General features: G+C 44.1%; 1 protein-coding gene across 6 annotated transcripts in view; it reads left to right on the forward strand.

Moving 5' to 3' along the window:
• KIAA1549L (KIAA1549 like) overlaps positions 1–22,489 on the forward strand; it is a 266,986-nt gene that overhangs the window by 162,574 nt on the left and 81,923 nt on the right. For all 6 annotated transcript variants that reach the window (XM_023239688.2, XM_045039126.1, XM_019812246.3 and 3 more), the window contains exons 7-10: positions 3,427–3,589; positions 5,135–5,194; positions 11,604–11,755; positions 17,048–17,219. In XM_023239688.2, the coding sequence (XP_023095456.2) occupies positions 3,427–3,589; positions 5,135–5,194; positions 11,604–11,755; positions 17,048–17,219 (547 nt within the window). The remainder of the gene's footprint in view (positions 1–3,426; positions 3,590–5,134; positions 5,195–11,603; positions 11,756–17,047; positions 17,220–22,489) is intronic.

A 22,489-nucleotide genomic window follows, 5' to 3' on the forward strand; every position in this document is an offset into this window, starting at 1 on the left:
GACATCAGCTCAGGTCATGATCTCACAGTTTGTGGGTTTGAGGCCCGTGTTGGGCTCTGTGCTGACAGCTCAGAGCCTGGAGCCTGCTTCAGACTCTGTGTCTCCTCTCTTTGCCCCTCCCCCACTCATGCTCTGTCTCTCTCTGTCTTTCAAAAATAAACAAATGTTTAAAATTAAAAAAAAAAAACACTTTTGTAGATCAAAGGGCACAGTTGATCAAAAGGCAACCCACAGAATGGAAGACAATAATTGCAAATCATATATTGGATAAGGAGTAAATATCTAGAATATATAAAGAACTTCTACAACTCAAAAACATAAAAACAATCTGATAAAGAAATGGGCAAACAGCTTGAATAGACATTTCTCCAAATAAGATACATAGATCAATAAGCACATGAAAAAATGTTCTACGTGACTAATCATTAGGGAAATGAAAATCGAAACCACAATATACCACTTCACACCTATACGCTTCATACCTATTAGGGTGGCTATTTAGAAAAAAGAAAAGGGTTCCTGGGTGTCTCAGTAGGTTGAGAGTCCACTTTCAGCTCAGGTCATGATCTTGCGGTTCGTGAGTTGGAGCTCCGTGTTGGGCTCTGTGCTGATAGCTCGGAACCTGGAACCTGCTTTGGATTTTGTGTCTCCTTCTCTCTGCCTCTCTCTCTCTCTCTCTTAAAAATAAATAAACATTAAAAATTTTTTTTAAAGATAAAAAATGGCAAGTGTTGGTAAGAATATGGAGGAATTGGAATCCTCGTGCATTGCTGGTGAGCTTCTCAAACGGCATAGCTCTGTGGAAAATGGTATGGTGGTTCCTTAAAAAATTAAACATAGAATTACCATATGATCCAGCAATTCTACTTCTGGGTATATACCCAAAAGAAAGTGGGGACTTGAAGAGATATATGTATACCCATGTTCATAACATTATTCACAACAGGCAAAATGTGGTAGCAGCCCAAGTGTCAATCCACAGAAGAATGGACAAGAAATGTAGTATATACATCCAATGGACATTTATTCATCTTTTAAAAGGAAGGAAATGCTGACATATGCTACAACATGGACGAAGCTTGAGGACATTATGCTAAGTGAAATAAGCTAGTCACACCAGGACAAATACTATGTGATTCCTCTTATAAAAGGTGTTCAGTTTTGTCAAATGAATAGAGTAGAATGTTGGTTTTCAGGGGCTGGGGAGAGGAAGAAATGGAGAGTTGTTTAATAGGTACAGAGTTTCAGTTTGGGAAGATGAAAAAGTTGTGGAGATGGATGGTGGTGATGGCCACACAACAGTGTGAATGTACTTAAGGCCGCTGAACTGTACCCTTAAAATGGTTAACATGATAACTTTATGTGTATTTTGCCACATTTTTTTTTTAAAGTTATAACTTACCGGATCCAGTGTAGTTTCTGTAGAAGAAACTACAAGTTCTCTAGGCATCTTTGGGATCCAGTGAGATTTAGTTTAGTTGAAAAGCAAAAAATAGAATGTTCACACTGGAGATAATGGTCAAAAAGTTATTTTCGTTATTATTCTTTTAGGTGCCAGTACAGTTGAGTCTTTTGAGTTGTTCAGAGAGAAGCACCTTTATTTTTGGTACCCTGGGAAGGTGGCATGAATACCTGTGGCTCAACCACAGTCCAAAAATACTTTCAGAAAAGAGAGAAAGAGTTGACCAGAAACGTTGATTGAGTGTATCATTAATCATGGGACTACAGGGTCTGTGTTAGAAAATTATATAGCAACTTCCAGGGGTGCCTGGGTGGCTTAGTCAGGTTGAGCATCCGACTTCAGCTTGGGTCATGATCTTGTGGTCCATGAGTTTGAGCCCCACGTCGAATTCTGTGCTGACGGCTTGGAGCCTGGAGCCTGCTTTGGATTCTGTGTCTCCCTCTCTCTCTGCCCCTCCCCTATTCTCAGTCTCTCTTTCTCTCTCTCTCTCTCTCTCTCTCTCTCTCTCTCTCTCTCTCAAAAATAAATGAACATTAAAAAAAATTTTTAAAGAAAAATTATATAGCAACTTCCACTTATGGGAAAAGTGAGAAATAACAAGAAGGTATTCTTGACAATCTTTTTAAAAATAATGTCTAAAAGGAAAGTTGCAGGGATATTTATGTCTGAACACACAAAGGTCTGGGAAAGACAGGATTATCAGTTGGCTCCCTGCAGGAAGAGAGGTCACACTCAGATAAAGGTAATTTGAAGAAAGTCTAATAAAAGGGACTCTTTGCAGAAGCATGGGCAGGCTCTAGGAAAACCACTTATAGCCAAGGCTGTAAGTATTGGGACCTGATGGGGCAAGGGGAAAGAGCAGTTACAGGAGGCAGAGGCCAAAGCTGCCCCCATAAGAGTCCCACTGTGGCAAAGGAGTCCCCGACATACCAGTTCTCTGACCCCACTCTCCTTCCAGTCTCTCACATCCTCCCGAGCTCCTTTTAGCTGAAGCCAGAGGGAAAGGAGCCCACCGAGGTGGTCCACAGTGTCTGCCTTTGGGGACACTGAGCAAAACGTGGGTGGGTGGGTGGCAAGTGAATCCGGAAGGGGAGAGGGCACAGAACAGAACCCAGCACAGAACCCCACACTATCTCACCAAATTAAATAACTTCCTACTGCATCTGTTTTTCAAATCTCATCTGTGGGATATTTTTGTCCATACACTGACCCAGAAAACCGCATTTTCCAGTAATGAGAAAACGGACTTAGACAAAATTCAAGAAGAAAACCACACGATCTCATAGTAATATTTACATATTCCATATTGAATTAATAGGTCACAAGGAAATGTAATCACTCTCAAAAGAGGCTGTTTTATATTTCTGAATTCCTTTTGTCATCAGGTTTAATCACTGTGCCCGTTCGCTAGGGTGATGATCAGTTGTGTAGAAACTTCAAGGTTCCCCCCACATTAACACAGGCTTTCTCTGAGCAGTTGAGGCCTCTTAGATTTAACATTTACATGCTCTATTTTGTATTTTCAGAACCATAAATGTAACCTGAGACAATTTAGCCCCTGGAAGAGATACACATACCTGGTTAAAACCCGAAGTCAGACTATCTGGGTTAGAATCCTGGCTACATAACTTATTATCTATTATCTACGTGATCATGGGCAAGTCTCTTGATCATTCCGGGCCTCAGTTTGCTCCTCTGTAAAATGGAGCCACAGCTGGATACACTTCATGGGGTTGTGGTGAGAACCGAATGAGATCACGTGTCCTCAGCACAGTGCCTGGCACTCAGCCAGCAATCCATAAATGACGGGTATTTGTTATTCTTGTCTCTTCCTTGCTTTTCTTCACGTCCCTCTCGTCACTGCCCTCAACTTCCGCTTAAACTTCTCCTCCCAGGGCTTCCATGAAGCAGACCTTCATCTTATTTGGCATGTCTCCCTCCCCTTTCCTCCTGTGTCGATTCAGATTGTGAGCACATCCAATGCCTCCCAGACAGTCACCTTGGTGTACGTGGTGGGCAATCGGAGCTCCTTCCTCAACGGCACAGTCGCCAGCAGCCTCCTCCGCCAGCTCTCAGCTGAGCTGGTTGGGTTCTACCTCACCTACCCGCCGCTCACCATTGCTGAACGTGAGTATGTTCACCCCTCACAGGGACACTGCCTTTTCCCTTCCCCTCAGGTCCCTTCCCCATTTAACAAATGTCTATTGTGCCAGGCACATACTAACTCTTTTATCGTGAAACAACTGAAATCGGTGATAAACGGGGATTGAATTGATAACAAGTGTATTGCACACTGAACAAAAGCATTGGTTAGGTGCCTTTACAGTTCACATATCTTATGTCATCGAATCCTCACAAAGCACCCTATAGTAGTACAGAATGCGCCCCACTTTGCAAAGGAGAAAACTGAAGTTCCAGGAGGTGTAACAAGATGCTCACTGTCACAGCTAATGAGACATGGAACCTAGGGCTTGAACCCAAACAGTCTGCCTTTGAGCTTACAGTAACTGCCCTGTGGGGCGTCTGTCCTTGTGGCCTTCTGGGTTGCTATGGTTTCCACCCATTTGTGCCATCAGCAAATGTTCCCGGGCCTTCAGCCCTTGCCCTGGCTATAGATAACATAATGCAACTCATTTGCAATCAGCATCGTGACTTTACTGGATGAAGTCCCCATAGTCAGTCTTGTAGCCTCCTCTTCCTCTAATGTTTCAGTTATATAATCCTCATTACCATGCAGAAGGCATAGACTCCAAAGACAGTGCAGCCTACATTTTGTACCCAAACACTTACTTGGTAGCCAAAGGAAGTCAAGATTTGTGCTCTTAAATGTAATTGTTAATACATTTCTCAAGGTCATTGGTCAAGTTTTGTTTTTTTTTTTTAACTTTCTGTTTCCTTCTGTGGTTGCATTTGATACTGTAAATAAATGAAATTGTGTGTGTGGATGTACTTAGCACACAGTAGCCACTCAGAATTGTTTTGAGTGTTTAAATGGCAAGCTTTTGCGAATTTCCACATAGTAAGGAAAGATGACTCTGAATTTTGTGGAAAGGACAATGTCATGAAAGATGGCATTATGTCACATGGCAGCATGTGAAGAATTTATTTTCTTTCCTCTTGATATTCTGATAATAGCAACAACTAAGATTTATTGAGCACTTACCATGTGCCAGGCTCTGCGCTAAACCCTTTACATGAATTAGCGCTTATGGCCACCATACCTTCAAAAGAACCAGGACTATGTCACAAACATTTGGCTAATAATAAACTTAGTCCTTGACACTGGAAAAATCCATTCAAGAGAGGATCATTCCTAAAAATATTAGTGATGGTTGGATAGTCTTTACAAAGAATGTTATAGTTAAGACAGGTTCTAGCTGTGAGTTTTGATAGTGAAGATGTTCCACTTAGGAAGGTTCTGATGAAAAAAATCAGAGGAGCAGAAATTTACAAACCCTAAAAACCGCTTCATCTGAAAGTTAGCCCTTTACTAAGCATTTTACTTTTCAGAACAGCAAAATAGTTTTGGCCTGTATATCCTGGAGTTCCTAAGAATGATAAAGCTGAATTTAGTTGTTTGATATTTTATTATGTATGTATGTCCATTTTCCTAAGTAATATTTACATATAAAAACTGTGAAAGTAACTTGGTGTGTTTCTTATTTGTTTTAGCACTGGAATATCCCAACCTTGATATATCGGAAACAACCAGAGACTATTGGGTAATAACAGGTAATCTCTTATTTTACTCCCCCTTTCCTCTTATCAGGTTGCTGTGTGTGTTTTTAAACTACATCTCAAAAGAAGTCCCCAAAACGAAATAATAATATAATAATAATAATAATAATAATAATAATAATAAAAACTGCATGCCATTCAGTGATAGAATCAGCATCTTTTCTTTGGTCCTGTCTTTTTTTTTTTTTAATAGTTTTTAAAGTTTATTTTTATTTATTTTGAGAGACAACAAGGGGGGACGGGCTGAGACAGGGAGAGAGAGAGAATCCCAAGCAGGCTGTGCACTGCCAGCATAGAGCCTGACACGGTGCTCGATCTCACCAGCCATGAGATCATGACATGAGCCGAAGTCTAGAGTTGGGTGCTTAACCGACTGAGCCACCCAGGGGTCCCTCTTTGGTCCTGTCTTATAAGTCAAGGAGTTACTTCCATAGGGCCAGAAATGGGTAAAGTAAGCTAAGAAAAGATATCATATGAAGGTGAATATTAGGTGACCATTCAAAACAGGAAATTGTAAAGTCCCATCCACTGCCTCCTCTTTGCAAAAAGTAGATAATCAGAAGGTATGACAGTAACCTGTGGATGTTTAGGGACTGTCCCTGGGAATGGTTGTTTATTTAAAGATGGTAGGCCTTTCTTCAGTGCCCTACAAAACCCCAGTGAAAGGCTGAGGAATGCTAGGCGTGCATTTTTCTCTTTCCTCGGCACACGCCCCACACCTACACTGATCCTGGTGGAACCCAGTCGTGTCCTGACAGTGAGGGCGAATGGAAGTAGAAGGGAGTTTGGTGACATTTTCTTTTTTTCCTTGACATTTCCCAGCTGAGCTTTATGAAACAGCAAAAAACTTGTTTGTGTTTTTCCAAAGCCAGACAGTCACTCTGAAAATCTCACAGAAAGCAAGGATTGGGAGCAAAGAGAGAAGACAGATATTTGTGGGAGAAAGTGACCAGCCCAGCTGTACATGGAATGGGGAGGGGAAGGGGAAGGTATTAGCTTGGTAGGGACACCATAGCAAAGTACCACAGACTTTTGGGGCTTCAGCAGCAGGAATTTATTTTCTCATAATTCCAGAGGCTGGAAGCCTGACATCAGAGTGTCACCAGGCTGGGTTTCTTCTGAGGCCTCTCTCCTTGGCTTGTAGATGGCCATCTTTACTTGGCATCTTCCCTCTGTGTGTGTCTGTGTCCTAAACTCCTCCTCTTCTTCTTCTTTTTTTTAAAGTTTATTTATTTATTTATTTATTTATTTATTTATTTATTTATTTATTTATTTTGAGAGAGAGAGAGCACAAGAGGACAGGTTGGGGAAGGGCAGGGAGAGGGAGAGAGAGAGAATCCCAAGCAGACTCCCTACCACCAGTACAGAGCCCGATGTGGGGCTCCAACCTGTGAACCATGAGATCGTGACCTGAGCCAAAACCAAGAGTCAGATGCTCAACTGACTGAGCCACCCAGGCGCCCCCTAAACTCTTCTTCTTATAAGGACACCCATCACACTGGATGAGGGCGCACCCATATGACCTTATTTTACCTTACTCACCTCTTTAAGGGCCTCATCTCCAAATACAATCCCATTCTGAGGTACTGGGGGTTAAGACTTCAACATATGAACTTTGGGAGGACATACTTCAGCCCCTAACACGGAGAGAGGAAGATCCTACAAGTTGTGGAAGTTGTGCCTGGGCAAGCCGGTCTGAAACCTCCCTCCCTTCTCCCCTGCCCTATTCCCTCCCTCACTTGCTGTCCCAAACCAGCAGTAGACAGGTTGCTGCCTAGAATCCTGACAAAGGAGCACACTGCCCTGCTCAATGAGGCCCGCTCCAGACCTCTCCGAAATGGCAGAAAATCACATTGCTTTCTCCCTGGTAGAGCCATGGATATGCAGACATTATTTTACCTGCTAAGAAGACAAACTGAAGAAATCTGTTATTTAAAAATTTTTATTTATTTTGAGAAAGACAGAGATAGCATGGAGGGGCAGTAGTTAGAGAAGGAGAGAGAGAATCCCAAGCAGGCTCCACGCTGCCAGCACAGAACCAGACGTGGGACTCGAACACACGAAGCTGTGAGATCATGACCTGAGCTGAAACCAAGAGTCAGGTGCTTGGAGCACCTGGGTGGCTCAGTCGGTGGAGCATCCTACTTCAGCTCAGGTCATGATCTCGTGGTTTGTGAGTTCAAGCCCTGCGTCGGGCTCTGTGCTGACAGCTCAGAGCCTGGAGCCTGCTTAGGATTCTGTGTCTCCTCCTCTCTCTGCCCCTCCCCTGCTCATACTCTGTCTCTCTGTGTCTCAATAATAAATAAAAAAACATTTTAAAAAATTTTAAAAAAAAAGTCAGGTGCTTAACCGACTGAACCACCCAGGTGTCCCAAGAAATCTGTTTTAAAAGAATAAAAATGGAGTTTGTACATGAGAGGGAGATGATATTAACCCAGCAGTGCCATTTTGAACCAGCAGGTTATGGAACACTTCCAGAAGCATGTTTACTCCAGCAGGAATGCTGCTCTTTACCTTGCAGACATCTCTCCTAGTAACTGTAAGCTTTATGCTAAATGGTAACATATCTGCCCTTAAACACCAGCTGGCCTGGACAGCTTCCTGTCTCGCCCTTTCCTTATGTACCTGGATCCTGCCCTGACTCTGTCTGAGTGGCATAGCCTTCACAAAACCATCCTGGGACTTCACCTCTTGCCCGCTCAGCTGTGTAACCCTCATTTATTTATGTTGTTGCTGTTGCTACTGCTAATTGGAATACACAGTGGCCTCTGTCACTGTGTTTGGGGCTGGTTGGCCCAGTTAGTGCCCATGGGAGGGGAGAGAACCAGCTTCAGGATGGCCCTCCTTCTTTCCCACCAGCTCCCACCAGCCTTTGACCATCATTTATGGGACTAGGATGAAGATAGCTTTGTTCATCGTGCTCCGAGGCACATCCCCTTGAATAACCACTCTGCCCTTTGCTCCCAGATGTCCGTCAAGGGTACTGCATCTTCTTTCCTCATTTGCAGCAGCTCAGAGGATGGGGAACAACTTTCCTTTCCATAGTTGGTATTATAAAACCCTGACATGTTTCCATCTGCTTCCCCACTAAATTTATATTAAATATGTTTTTACACGCTGTTCACTTCTCCTTTCCCTGAGCACAGGTCCCTCGTGGCTCCATTAGGGTGATTCCTGCAGCGCCTCCCTCTGTCGTCCGTGGATCTTGTGGCCAGGACTGTGTATATGAGGCAGGACAGAGATGCACAGACTTCATATTGCTGCCTCACAGGGGTCAGAGCCCATCTTAGGTTTATCCACTTGTCTCTGTGGAACCCACTAGTCAAAATATCCCAGACCCAGAAGGCTTATGGTTTCTTCTGGTCTTAGCCCAGCTGCTGCTAACCATAGCATGTCCTTGAGCACGTCACTCAGGCCCTGTGGGCGTCTCACTCTCACCTGTGGAATGAGGGGAAGATAGGAGCTGAGCTGTCTGGTTCTTTTGGCTCTGAATGTATGGGATTCAGTTACACATAAAACAATTCAATATAGGAAGCTGAATCAGGCCGACCTGATTGCTGGAACTTTAGAGCCCGGTGCAGTTGTAAATAAAGGAGGATTAAGAGACCAGTGATGTAACAGCCCCCGAATCTTCTGGACCAGCTCCTTTGAACACAGCTGGGGACTTGCTCGCCTCCTCTGAGCTGAGTCAGTGGTGGCTAAGGGTGGGTGGCCGGAGCCCTGGCTGGTGTGATGGGCTGCTGTCCTTGTGGGCACGTGTGCCAGGGTCCAAGACCCCCTACTGCTTCTGGGTCACTGTGGGAGATGTGGTCTCATGCCCCTTTCCAGGCCCTTCGGGCAGGTGAAGAAGACTGAGAGCCTGGGGCCTGCCATAGTTCTCAGGGGGAAGGAAAGGAGCCGCAGTCCTGGAACATAGTTATGTCTTCCTCTGGGAAGGATGTGTCTAGCAAGAAAGGGGCACATTTGAGCAACAACAACAGCCAGCATTTATGGGCCTCCTCTCTCATACCTTTTAGCATGCCCCTCGAAGCATGTCTCTTAGAAAGTGTTGTTCCCCATAATGACACAATCAGGAATAGATTATGATCCCTGTGTATTCAGATGAGGGACAAGGGTCCAGAGGAACTAAGGGACTTGCCCAAGAGCACTCAGTAAGGGGGCGCCAGGATGCAAACCCGGACCCCACCCCCTTTCAACCCCCAGTTCTTCAACAGCTGCCAAGGAGGGACACATTCTCTTTGCAAACAGAGCAGTGAGGCACATGGGAACTATCCAGTTGTGGGTTCCATGTAACTCTTTGGGAGGTTCCCACAGCCACCTTCAGTGCCCTGAAGATTGTGGTTTGTTTTTATTCTCCCTCAATTAAAAAAATTGGGGTAAAATAAACATAACATGCAATGTACTATTTTCACCATTTTTAAGTACACAATTCAGTGGTATTAAGTACGTTCACAATGTTGATGTAGCCATCACCACTATCTATTTCTGGAGCTTTTTCATCACCTGGAGGCTTTGACTATCCCTTTCTTTGATGTCTGTCCTTGCATCATCACTGGGCTTCCCTTAAAGTAATCCGTGATGATGCCCTTTGACTGTCCTGTGTGCCCACTCTTACCCTTGTCTGGTAGTCAGGAGAGGCCAACTTAGAAGTAGTTTTTCAACAGTGGTTTTGTAATTTTACTAGAGGAGCATCTTTGAAGCAGTAAGAACGAGGGTTCTGCTATCTGGGGCCAGGAGGTAGGCGGCCCTTCCTCAGCCTGACAGCTCGTCAGGAGGGATTCCAAGGGGCCTCTTGGGGACCTGCCGCAGAAGGAGCAGTGCAGGCGTGTTTTATCTTTGCAGGAATTCTGCTGACAGATGAGCTGAGAGTCCCTCACAAGGGCCCTGGAAAGAGAGCTGCTTTATACCCTCCATAGAGATTATTTAGCATTTGTGGCTTCAAAGAAGTAATTTCTGAGACTCAGCTGTGGGTTTTATGTTTCTCTTGATCGGTTTCAACATCATTCTCTGTATCGTGTTGTCATCAGTCACTTGTTCTGGCCCCATACAGAATGCACTCATAACAACAGCTCATTCTTTATATTCAGACTATTTCCATATCCCTGTAGATGGGTGGTCTTAATGGCCCTTGGCTGGACTATGGTAGTACAAACTCCGTTACATGAAAAGTCTTGTATTACATTCCCAGCCCATGATAAGTTTTCATCTCTTTGAAAAGATGAGAAGTTTTTTAAACATTTTTGATTTCAGGGGTGACTGTGTTTGGAGGCAGTATTTGGGTGTTTGGGGTTAAGTGTGTTTCCCAAGGGACTTGGAAGAAGGACTGGGCTTTCTTCGGAGGGAGAGGGTCAAAGGAAGTTGTTCCCGTGGGAGGTGACTGTTTCAGGCCCAGGATGGCCCTGGTGTTCCTTGTGGTCCTCCTCCTTGCAGTAGCCTGGAATTCTATCATTAACACCTCAGCTACCCAGATAGCCCTGGGTATAGATGAAAGAGCAGTGGGGGAAGGATGGAAAGAGGGCTTCATTTCCCTTCTACGCACCAGGCACTGTAATAAGCTGTTTTATACATCTTGTCTCATTTCAACCTTACAGCCCATAAGGATAGATGTGCTGTGATATCGACTTTCTTACTCCCTTTTTGCAGAGAAGGACTTGGACTCAGAAAGGGCCAGAGGCTTGCCGGAAGTCCAACTGGCAAGCACCAGCACAGAAACAGAATCCACTCTTTTTATTACACAGTTCCGCTCTCGAATGGGATGGTACCTGAGAGGCCCTGGGCCACTTTAGAGGTGGGTCCCAAAAGGACCCCATAGAGGAGAGAGAGACAAGGACACTGAACAGGGTGGCTTTTCTATGTATAAGGGGCTGGGTTGCAGGATGGAGCTCAGCTTCCTATCAAAGCTGCTGAGAAGGGAAAATATAATAAAGATAGCCCTGAGCCAGGGCTTCTGAGTGGGAACCAGTAAAAAAAAAAAAAAAAAAAAAAAAAAAGCCAATTAGTCATACCTGCAGCTATGCTGTATTCCCATATGGTCTCTAACAACACATAACATCTTAAATGAGGTTTGGATTAAATGCAGCAGCATTAAACATGTCACAGCTTGTGGAGGAGAGAGCCCAGGCATTGGAGTTACATAAGCATGGGTCTGAACCCTGACTTTGCTTGTCATTAGCTGTGTGCCCTTAGGCAAGTCATATAACCTTTCAGCATCTATAACATGTGGACAGTGATCCCTAACTCCTGGGGATCTTGTAAAGGTAGACTGAGGTAAGGAAGGCCAAGTCCTAACATGAGATAGGGCCCATGGCCCTTAGTGGCTGGTGCAGGGGCGGTGGTGGTTGTGGTTTCTTGATCCACGGGGAGCCTGTCCCCTGAGCAGCCCCTCTGCCTTCTGCATCCACAGTGCTACAGGGCGTGGACAATTCGCTGGTGGGCCTGCACAACCAGAGCTTCGCCCGGGTCATGGAGCAGCGCCTGGCCCAGCTATTCATGATGTCCCAGCAGCAAGGCCGACGGTTTAAACGGGCCACTACCTTGGGAAGCTACACCGTGCAGGTGGGTGTGTACGTGTACTAAACCACTGGGATCTTGTAATAAATGTACGGGAGTGTGCTGAGACTCAGTAAACCATGCTGTGTGCAGACGAGCGCCTGCCCTGCACACTGACTAAGCCACGTAATCAACACTACTCTTAGGTTTGGGGGGTTCATGGTCCTAAGCATCAAAGTCGTGGAGGAGGGTGAGAGTTAGCTACTCTCCTGTATTACTGCCAGACTGTAAGGTTTCAGAACAAATTCTGCACACGTGCACATATTTATCAGACAAAAGTGATTAGTAAGCAAGCATAGACTTTCTACTCCCCAACCTGTTCTGGAGACTAGATGGAGTCCCAGAGCTCGGGACCTTCAGATCTCTTGCCACAACTCCTATGGATGGCAGATGCACCAATCAATATTCCAGCTGCAGGAGTCTGTTACCCTTCTTTAGTCAGTCTCAACAAACAGAGCCCTCCGTGTTTATAATGGTCAGGTGACCACACGGGGATTCAGGCGAGAGAGCTGTAGCAGACACTATTGATGCGTTGCCCAAATCCCCTTCCCATTTCTACTGAATGCTACTGGGCTTCCAACAGCCACTGCTGAACCTTTGTTGAAGGGCCATTCTTGAGATGCCAGAACCCACTTTGTCGATGCCGTGGCTGTCTGGAAGTGCCTGGGAATTAACTAGCAGTCGGGGTGTGAATACAGCAACTCTCTTGCTTTGTGGCTATGAGAATTCTGAAATGTATGTTTTCAGTAATTGCCAGATATTTCCCATAGAATTAAGCTTTTTTAGCTGCCCACAGTGCTGACTAGATGAATAATGTACCTCTCGCTAGTTCCCTTCCACCCCCGAATCACCTCTTCACCCTCCCGTCAGTTCCATGCACCTCCCAAATAATCCATCTACAAGGATTCAGCTCTTCTCAGTCTGCTTCAGAAGGAACTCTACAGGGGCGCCTGGGTGGCGCAGTCAGTTAAGCGTCCGACTTCAGCAGGTCACAATCTCGCGGTCCGTGAGTTCGAGCCCCACGTCAGGCTCTGGGCTGATGGCTCAGAGCCTGGAGCCTGTCTCCGATTCTGTGTCTCCCTCTCTCTGCCCCTCCCCCGTTCATGCTCTGTCTCTCTCTGTCCCAAAAATAAATAAATGTTGAAAAAAAATTATAAAAAAAAAAAGAGGGAACTCTACAGACACAATGACCATCCCCAAGGTTAGAGGCTCCAAGCTTCTTTCTTGATTCTTTATTCAATTCGAGCAAGAGTGGGAACCATCTAGCATTCTAGCCAATCCGTGTATCTTGAATACCACTAATTTCACCAAAACTGGGAACCCATTGCTAACATTTGTTATGCTAATTAACAAAGCTCTGTTGAGCAAGATGTCAAAGTATAGAAGCACTCCTGGCGGCTGCCTCCGGAGTGTGGGCTTCCTAATTGGAATTGAGCAAACTGCCCCTAGAGTGTGAACTCGTGATTGGCAATTGCCACATCTAGGGTGTAACTTAATGCAAACACACATGCTTGATATTACCATGTCTAAGAGAGGAAGCGTTTTATAGAAAATTATAGGCATTACTCCAATCTGTCTGCAGATTGTGTCCTCGGGAGTTTGAAAGTACAAACAACTCATTTTCTGGACCACACTTCCTTGCCTGAGACAAGCATCATCCCTTGAGGGAGATTCTAGGTCCTCCATTCACAGTTGGTGAATTTGGCCCCTTGTCCTCTTAGATGCTGCTTTCATTCTAAGTCTTTGTGGTCTGTGACAGCCTGTGACCAGGTAAAGTGATGGTTTATTTCTTGTGCCAGGTTTATGGTTTACCCTCTCTAGGGTCCATGTGAGCCCTATAATTCACACTTCTCCAAATAAGAGAGAGGAAGTCGTTGGGACTCAGACAGTGAAATGGGATTTGCCTCAACTGAAGGGAGAGAAAGAACGACCATATAATCCTGGTGTTTTTTGTAAACCTAAGAAACCTAATCCATTCTACATGTATAAAACAGCCCACCAAGATATTCTTTCCTCGTTTCTTCTGTGTAGTCAATGTGATTGGCTCCATAGCTGCCTGGGAAGTCTGAGTGAAGTGAGTAGGGATTTGTTTCTGCAAATCCTAATTTATAGAGGTGGTAACATAACCCTTGGAGGAATCTTCGTAAGAAGAATTGAAATTGAAATTGAGTGAAGGTATTAAATATTTGAATGCGCATTCACCTTCTACCTGGTTGTACTAACACTGTCCTTACCTCCTCTCCTTTGAGGGACAGGAATGCCGTGGCCAAGTTTCCCAAATAAAATTTGCTCTTACATAGCTTACATCATCCTTCCACCCAGAGGCCTTTCTTCTGGGCTCAAATAATTTTAAAAGATGAGCCACCTTCATGAAGATGGAAACTTGTATGTCTGGAATTTAAAGATGTTCCTCTAGTGAATGTATCTGAAAAATTGAGTCTGAAGAAGAAATACATATGACCAATAAACAATTTTTAATGTTTAACTCCACTTGTCATCAAAATAATGCAAGTTTTAACTACCACAAGATATCATTTTCACCTACCAAAGATTTATGATGGTACTATCCAGGGTTGGTGAACATGAAGTGAAATGGGTACTTTCAAACACCGTAAGTGGGTATGACCTTTGTGGAGAACCAGTGAGCAATTTAGACAAGTACCTCTTGGATGGTCACAAACTTACTCCTGGAAATACGTTTTGAGGAGAATAGAGGTGAACACAAAGACCAGAAAGTGAGGGCAGTGTCTTTCAGAGAGCACCCAGAAAAATGGTCCTATGAGGTGCCTTGGGGCAAAGAGTCTCTGTGGCCATATCAGTTTGGCAAGGATTCATCCTGTAGCCCCTTCTTGAAGATTCCCAAGGCCTGTTGGCTTACCAAAGCCTCTAAAAAGACCTGTAGTAAAGAAATTCCTTAATTTGGGCCATACTAGTTTGGAAATTTAAATGCCGATAAGACCCTTGTTTTTAGTAATATATTTCTCTGACATTTTATTATGAACATTTTTAAGCCCACAGAAAGAAGTTTTATAGTGAACACCAACAAATTCACCATCTTGGTTCTAAAATTAACAGTGTGCTATGTTACTATTTTATATTTGGTAACATATTCATTTCCATAGCACTGATCAGTTTGGTCTGTTCTAGAGCTTCATATAAATGGAAGTATATTCTCTTTTGTATAAAGCTTTTTTGACTCCATGTAGTGTTTTTTGGGTTCATCACGTTGTGTTATGCAGGAGCTTATTCCTTTTTATTGCTGAATAATATTCCCTTGTATGAATAGACTACAGTTTATTTAACCACCCTTCTGTTGATGGACACCCAGACTTTTTCCAGTTTTCAGCTACTTTAAACAAAGCTGCTATGCCCATTCTTCTACAAATCTTTCTGTAGCCATATATTTTCATTTCTCTTGAGTATGTGGGAGTGGAGTTGCTGGTTCATAGCGTTGGTGTATGTTAGCTCTGTGACAAACTGCTAGACCTTTTCCCAAAGTTTACCATTTTACACTCCCACCATCCAGATGTAGAGTTCCAGTTACTCCACACCCTCATCAACACTTGGTATTGTCAGCCCTTATTTCAGTCATTCTGCTGGGTGATAGCAGTGCCTTTTTTCTCCATTGAGCATTTTGTATATGCTTATTGGCTATTCAGATAGTATCTGGTCAGATTTTTTTAAACCCATTTTTTATTGGGCTGTAGTAATACCTATTTTTAATTGTTATGTATAGCATACGTACAAAGGAATATAAAGACATGTAGACTTCAAAGAATACCAATAAAAAGAAATCACAACCCAAAGTAAATTACCCTTACCTTACCCCAGAAGCCTTTTATGTGTCTTCTCTGATTATGCCTACTCCCTTCCTTTCTATCAGAGTTGAGTGTGCTTCTGAATTTTGTTTTAAGTCATGCCTAAATTTTCTGTATAGATTTTACCATCCATGTGTGTATGTATCCCTAAAGAGTACATCATTTGGCTTTGCCTGTTTTTGACTTTTATATTCAGTGATTTGTTTCTTATCAGGCTTTTTTATTCACCCATATTGATACAAATAGACATAGTTTATTTATACTAGTCTATAATATTTCATTGCGTGACTATACCATTAACTCATTAATCCATCCTACTGTTAGTGACTTTTGAATTTTCAGAGTTTTTGCTCTTGTGACCAATATTGCTGTAAACATTTCTGCCATACCTTTTAATATCCTATAAAGCTCATAATCTGTAATATACACTTTGGAAAATACTATACTATAATGTTTATCAGTTGTTAATTACAGTAGTGAAAACTTGATAACAAAGTAACCATTCAAAAATGAAGTGTTTGTTGAGTTTATGAGGCATGCATAGGACAGAACATTATGTATAAAAATTTATGTTTTGTGTATTTATAATAACAATCAATTAGCTACAGTACTGAAAAATGAGTAACAATTTGTTTAACAATAAGTGATTTGCTAAATAAGTTTATGAGGTGTGCATCAGAATGCTGTGTAGAAATTACCATTTATGCTTTTGTTATATTTAAGGTCATTTAAGGATGTAAGTAAAAATAGCAGTGTATGATTCTAGATAGAGAGTGTGATAAATAGCTTTGCAAAATACTAAATAAAAGGTTTGTGTGGAAAACCAGCAATGAACAGAAGCAAATGCTCCACGATAATAGTAATTAGCTTGTGGTAGAGGGATTGGAAATTGTTTTTATTTTATTTCATTTCTTGATGGCTTTCTGTGTTCTCACACTTTCTGTAGTGAATATGTATAACTTGTCCAGGGAGAAAAAGCAACAAAGGTTATTTTAGAAAAAAGAACTTTGAGTCTCCAAGTACTGCTTTTATCAGAGATCTTTTGAATTGCAGACATATAAGTTCATTTTTTTTTTCCCTCTCTGGCAATTGCAGGAGTTTGAAATTAGAAATCTTGTTTGAGAATAACCTAACATGCCCTGAATTAATGTGCAGGCCTATTTTCAAATGAGGCCAGAGTTCTCTGGAGGCTGGAAGACATCACCATTTCAGCGTTTCTTCTCCAGTCTCAAGCTGTTCTTTCCAGATGTTCATATTTTCAGAACCTTTTTCTCCTCCCTGTCTCCCTTTCCAGCAATAGCAGCGCTTCTTGGGATGCTGGTGATGGGGAGGTACACAAAGGTTGAGCTCTAAAAAATACGTTGTGGGTCCAATTAGGCACCGAAGGCTTCAGCAATCAGGAGAGAGCCTGCTGATCGCCCAGGTGATTGCAGGGTCGGTACAAGATGCCCTGTAAACATGGCCTCTCTTTTTCCGAAAGATGGTAAAGATGCAACGGGTGCCGGGACCCAAGGACCCGGCGGAGCTGACTTACTACACCCTGTACAACGGGAAGCCATTGCTGGGGACCGCAGCTGCCAAGATCCTGAGCACCATTGACTCCCAAAGGATGGCCTTGACCCTGCATCATGTTGTCCTTCTGCAAGCTGACCGTAAGGGGATAGTCTTTCCATTCATTATTTTTTAATGCCATTAAATGTTTCCTGCAAATTAAAGTGATTCCCCAAACTCACGTTAATGGACCCAGACCTAAACATATTTTGTGTTCTAGAAGGTTCTTTTAAATCAGTCAGCTATTTCCTGTGTTGTTTGAAGCAGTAGGTTTTGGGTAAGGGATATGTTTTGGATACTAGGATGATGATAATGATATTGCTTTGTCCCTAGTCCTACCCACTCTTCCTCCTCACCATAGTCCTGTGCACAGCTAGAAAAATCACCACGGCTGAGATTATATTGTCTTCTGGGGAATTAAAGATAATTTGATTCAATAAGCATTTATAGAGTCCTGCATGAACTGTTCTCAGTGCTGGCGGACATACAGAAGTGGTTAGACCTGGTCACTGCCTTTAAGGAGCAGAGAGGGAATTAATGAGGATATAAAGGAGCAGAAAGCGGGTAAATGCAGTGAGGAGGCAGAATGATCCAGTGCTCAGCAGAGGGACAGTTTGCTCTGAAGGGCCATCAAGAAAGAAAGAACAGAGAAAAGGTATTAAAAACAATAGTTGCCTCCTCTGTGGCAGGTACTATGCTTGTTGCCTTACATGGATTTTCTCACTTTCTCCTCTCTTTGGAGCATCTTTATTCAGCGCCAAATTCCAGATGAGGAAACCTAGGCTCAGGAAAGTTAACTAACTTGCTCAATATCACAGAACTGGTACTTGGATCACCAGGATTTGAATCTGGATCTATCTGACTTCAAGTATGTGTTCTCAACTGTATCACATGCTAAGATTTCAGCAGGAGGAGAGGAAAGGTATATATTCCAGAAAGAGGGAGAAACACGAGAAAAGGAAGGGAGGCAAAAAGTGCCAGACATGCTTGAAAAACAAGGGGTTTGAGTTGCCTGGAGAGCAGACACGTAAGGAAGAGTTGATGAGCTCAGAAAGGGTTTTGCCTGGGAGACTGGGGCCTTGGATGGTGGGAGAAGTAGATCATACATAATACAGTAGGCTGTGGGGAGCTACTGAAGACTTCTATATGGGGGAGTAGTGTCATTAGAACTAGCCAGTATTTAGGGAGGATAACCTGTCAGCAGTGTCCGGGATAAGAGCAGCAGGACTAGTGAGGAAGCTCTGCAGTGGCCCCGGCGTTGGGGACCCAAACGAGGTCTGTAAAGGAAACAAGGATGGGGGGGTGATGAAGATAAGAGATCATGTGGTAGACATTTTAGATTTGGTAGCCCGCTGAGCATCAGGGATGGAAGGTCATCTCCCATTGATTTCCTAGTTGGTGTCCATGCTCCTTAAGAACCCGATGCCTGGTTCATGGTTTTCCTCTTCTGCTCATCTCTGTGGTGAGTGTGGCTTCCACGTTGATGCAGATTCACTCCTCCTTGGCCAACAGATTCTCACAGACACACCTTTGCCTAGAAACCATGGTCATCCTGTGCAATGTTGTCTTTGAAATGATATTTTAAAGCCAGATTCTCGTCTTTTGTTCCTCTCTGCTTCCCTCCCTGTGGGCTCTGTCCCCATCTCTGGTCAGGTCAGCTACTTGCTCCATTGGTTTTGCTGCATCCTCTTTATGTGAGTCCCCCAGGTTTCCATTCTCAGCTCTTTCCCCCTCTCCAGGTAGAGAATAAATTATAGAGGAAGGAGTGAAAAGCATGGCAGGTGCCCAGGCGAGAGGTGAAGGTGGTAGGGGTAGAGGTAGAGACCAGACAAGCGTATGGATTTGGCATATTTTGAGGGACAGAGTTGATAGGGCAAGATAATGGATTCTGTGTGTGGCAGGAGGAGGTGAGGGTCAGAGGAATCAAGGGTGACTCCTACGTGTTTGCTTGAGTGCTGGTTATAGTGTCATTTGTTGAGATGCAGAAGATGCAGGAAAGAAAGAGGTTTACTGGGGCTGGAGCAAGAGTGGGGAGGTGGAATTGAGAGTTTGGTTGGGACATGTTAGGTTTGAGATATCTAAAAGACATCTATGCAGAGCTCAGGAGCTAGGACCCCAGATTCATCAACACAGGTGACGGAACTAAGGGAGCAGGTGAACTTAACCAGATTCGCCATGAGTATAGCTGGGTAATCCACATGAGGAAAGAGCTGGGGCCAGCAAAGCACACTGAGAAGGAGTGGCCAGGAAGATGGGAGGAAGCCCAGGAGAGTGGGGTCCAGAAATAAGCAAAGAAAGGAATGTACTGGAAGGAAGTGAGCTGCTATGTCAACTTCTGCTGTGCTATAAGGGCAGAGATTAACTGGATTTGGTAAGGTAGAGATTGTTGGTGACTTTGGTAGGAGTGGTTTCCAGGCAGTGTTGGTGCCGATGCTTAGCTACCGTGGATTGAGGGGAGGATGGGGCTGGGGAAGTAGTGACAGCAAAGGGGAGAAATTAATGGTGCAGTTACTGGAGAGGCACATGGGAGATACTGGGGCACAGCTGAATATTGATGTGTTACTGTAATAGGGAGAAATAGACGATGCAGAAGAGAGAGACACAAACTGTCTTGCAGTGAAGTCCTTAAGTGGACAAGTCCTTAAGTGGACAAGGAGGAGCAGGGACAGCTCATCCTTTTGCACTGGGAGGTTAAGCAGAGTCCAGGGGTGTGGGTGCTGGTCAGGTAGCCATTCAGTAATGGAAGCCTGAGGACATTTTCTGTGATTGTTTCTGCTCTCTTGGGACAGAATGAGGTGAGGTTGGCAGGTGAGGCTGAGGTTGTGTGGGGGGTGTTTGAGCAAGGGTGCAACAGTATCCACTGAGAATCTGCCAACTGATTAGAGAAATACCTTAAGATTGTCACGTCTTCCCTCCTCAGGCTTCACTGCTGTGTGCAAACCATTTCTTCTAGTCTCTCAAAATCCCGATCCTTCAAAGCTGCCTCCCCCTCACTGCAGTCTCCTCCAAACGCCCTGCTGTCCCCCATAATTCACTGGAGACTTAAACCCGATCATTGTCTCTTCCTCTCCATCGCCTCTCCTGTCCCCAATCCATCCTCAGTGCTAACCATTTGGTTCTTTGACCTCCTCACTTCTAATACAGGCCTTGTGGTACTTGGGAAGGGGCAGGAAAGGGAGCTGGCTTTATTTACAGCAAAAAAGTGAATGGAGCATCAGGAGGAAGGGTTGAGGCTCTGGGGGCTATGCCAGTGGTGGTTGATGGGAAACAGTGGAAAGTTTGAGATCGTGGGCAGGAGAGACAGATTGTATCAGACTAGAAGGTGCATACAGCTTTCTGGAAATGAGAGTTGGGAGGCGACTATGCCTGCCTGCAAAGCGGCTGTCCCTCAGTGGCACTTCTCTGTTGCCTTCACGGCCACTTGGTCCTCTCCATTCCTGTCTAATAACTCACAAATAAATGTGTGTCCTTTTCTCCATTTCACTGTTATCTCTTCTTGGGCTTTGCTGGTTCTTTCCAAATGACTCAACCTCAGACACTCTGCTATTAATGTCCTGTCCGTACTGTAATTAGGGTTATCCTAATACACAGATTCTGATCTCACATCTACTCCATTAAAAAAAAAAAAAATGGTGGCTCTCCATTGTTCACAGAATAAAATGGTGGCTCTCCATTGTTCCCAAAGTGGATCTTCCGAGCCCTTCACAACAGGTACTTAACAAATGTTCAGGTCTCTTCACAACCTGCTCTCTGGGCTACTGTTCCAATCATACTGCCCATTTTGCTCTCCTTCCTACTTCATGCTTCAACCATACAGGAGGATTCATTCTTCACGTTCCCTGGTCCTCTGAAGCCATCCCTGACCCCATCTCCCTTAGTGCCAGACGCTTCCACTGCCTTTATCACGTGGGGCCAACGAGTTGTTTTTGCTCTCTGTCCCTCATAAACTCCCTGAAAGCAGGTACCACATCTCATTCATCTTTGAATATCCAGCTCCAGCTACTGCCTGGCTCTGTTCTTGTGAGAGCGAAGGACTGACCTTTGCTAAATGTCTCTGCCAGGCCCTGGGCGAGGCATGTGGTTGAAGACACCATAGGTGAGCACTTGAGAGCAGAGTCTTTGCAACATGGCAGGCCTGGATTCATGCCCCAGCTCTTCCACTGTCTGACTTTGGAGCTCCAGGGAAAAAAAAAAAAGACCCTCTCTAACCTTCATTTTCCTCATCTGTAAAATGACAATATAAAAAAGCCCTGACCTCACAGAGCTACTTGGAGGGTGAAACAAGATAAGTATTGCATGTAAGGGGCTTTGTACACTCCTGGGGCACCTACTGAGTGCTTCGTAAATGATCCACTGAATGTCTTATAAGTCATCTATAAGGTAGAAGGACTGAAGGGAAGAGAGACTGAAGAAGGAAAGGTGACTTGAAGATTAGGAACCCCTGTAATTCAGACAAAAGTGTGCTAGTGATGAAAATAGGAAGGGGATTGGAGGGGAAAGCATTTCTGGAAGGGAGAAGGTAATTGATTCACTTTGGGCCATGTTGAGGTTAAAGTGATGAGATATTAAGGGCCACTATTCAGATACTGAGGAGGTGTTACGGGTTATGGAGGGGGTGTTGTTGGGACTCGGGGTGGAGTTCAGGAACGTTTTGGGAGGCCAAGGCTAGATCTCAGGAGAGAGGTTAAAGTTACATGATAGGTTTTGAGAATGTTGTATATACAGGTTAGAAATAAATTCCCAGAGAACATTCAAGGAGAGTGCAGAGCTGGAGGACAGACCCTGGGAAATGCCTCCATGCTCAGGATCAAATGAGGAGGAAGCAAAGACCAATGAAGAAGAAGAGAAGCAAAGATGTCTTAAATCTCACTTTCCCTTAATAGTTTTGAAATCAGCCTGCAGTGTGAATCTGAGGTCGGCACCTTAAATGGAGAGTCACAGTGTTGAACGAACAGCTTGTCCCTCTGAAGGGAGAGTGTTAATGTTCTGTGGGTTCCAATATTTTCTAAATCACTGGGGCCACCTTGCAGTGCCCTGCATGCACTGCCCCCTTGACTCACATCCCCTCTGAGTAACGGGACAGTAATGACTGCTACAGAAGTGGCCGCATGTCCGACAGAGGGTTTCTTCTGCTCCGTTTGCAGGATCTGGAGTGAGGGGCCCTTCAGAGCAGTGACCCAGCTGGAGTAGGGAAAATTCTCCCCACACTGAAGTTAACCAGAGTGGTATACCTTACATGGCCGTCAGACATTATTTCAAAAAATGTCACTTTAAGAAAGTGAGAGACTGATCCTTTGGCAAAGGAAATTTGTGTTCATTCATCCTTCCGACAAATATTTTTGAGCACCTGTTATGTGCCTGGTGCTCTCCT

The sequence above is a fragment of the Felis catus genome, chromosome D1 (genome assembly GCF_018350175.1).
Source record: "Felis catus isolate Fca126 chromosome D1, F.catus_Fca126_mat1.0, whole genome shotgun sequence".
NCBI lineage: Eukaryota > Metazoa > Chordata > Mammalia > Carnivora > Felidae > Felis > Felis catus.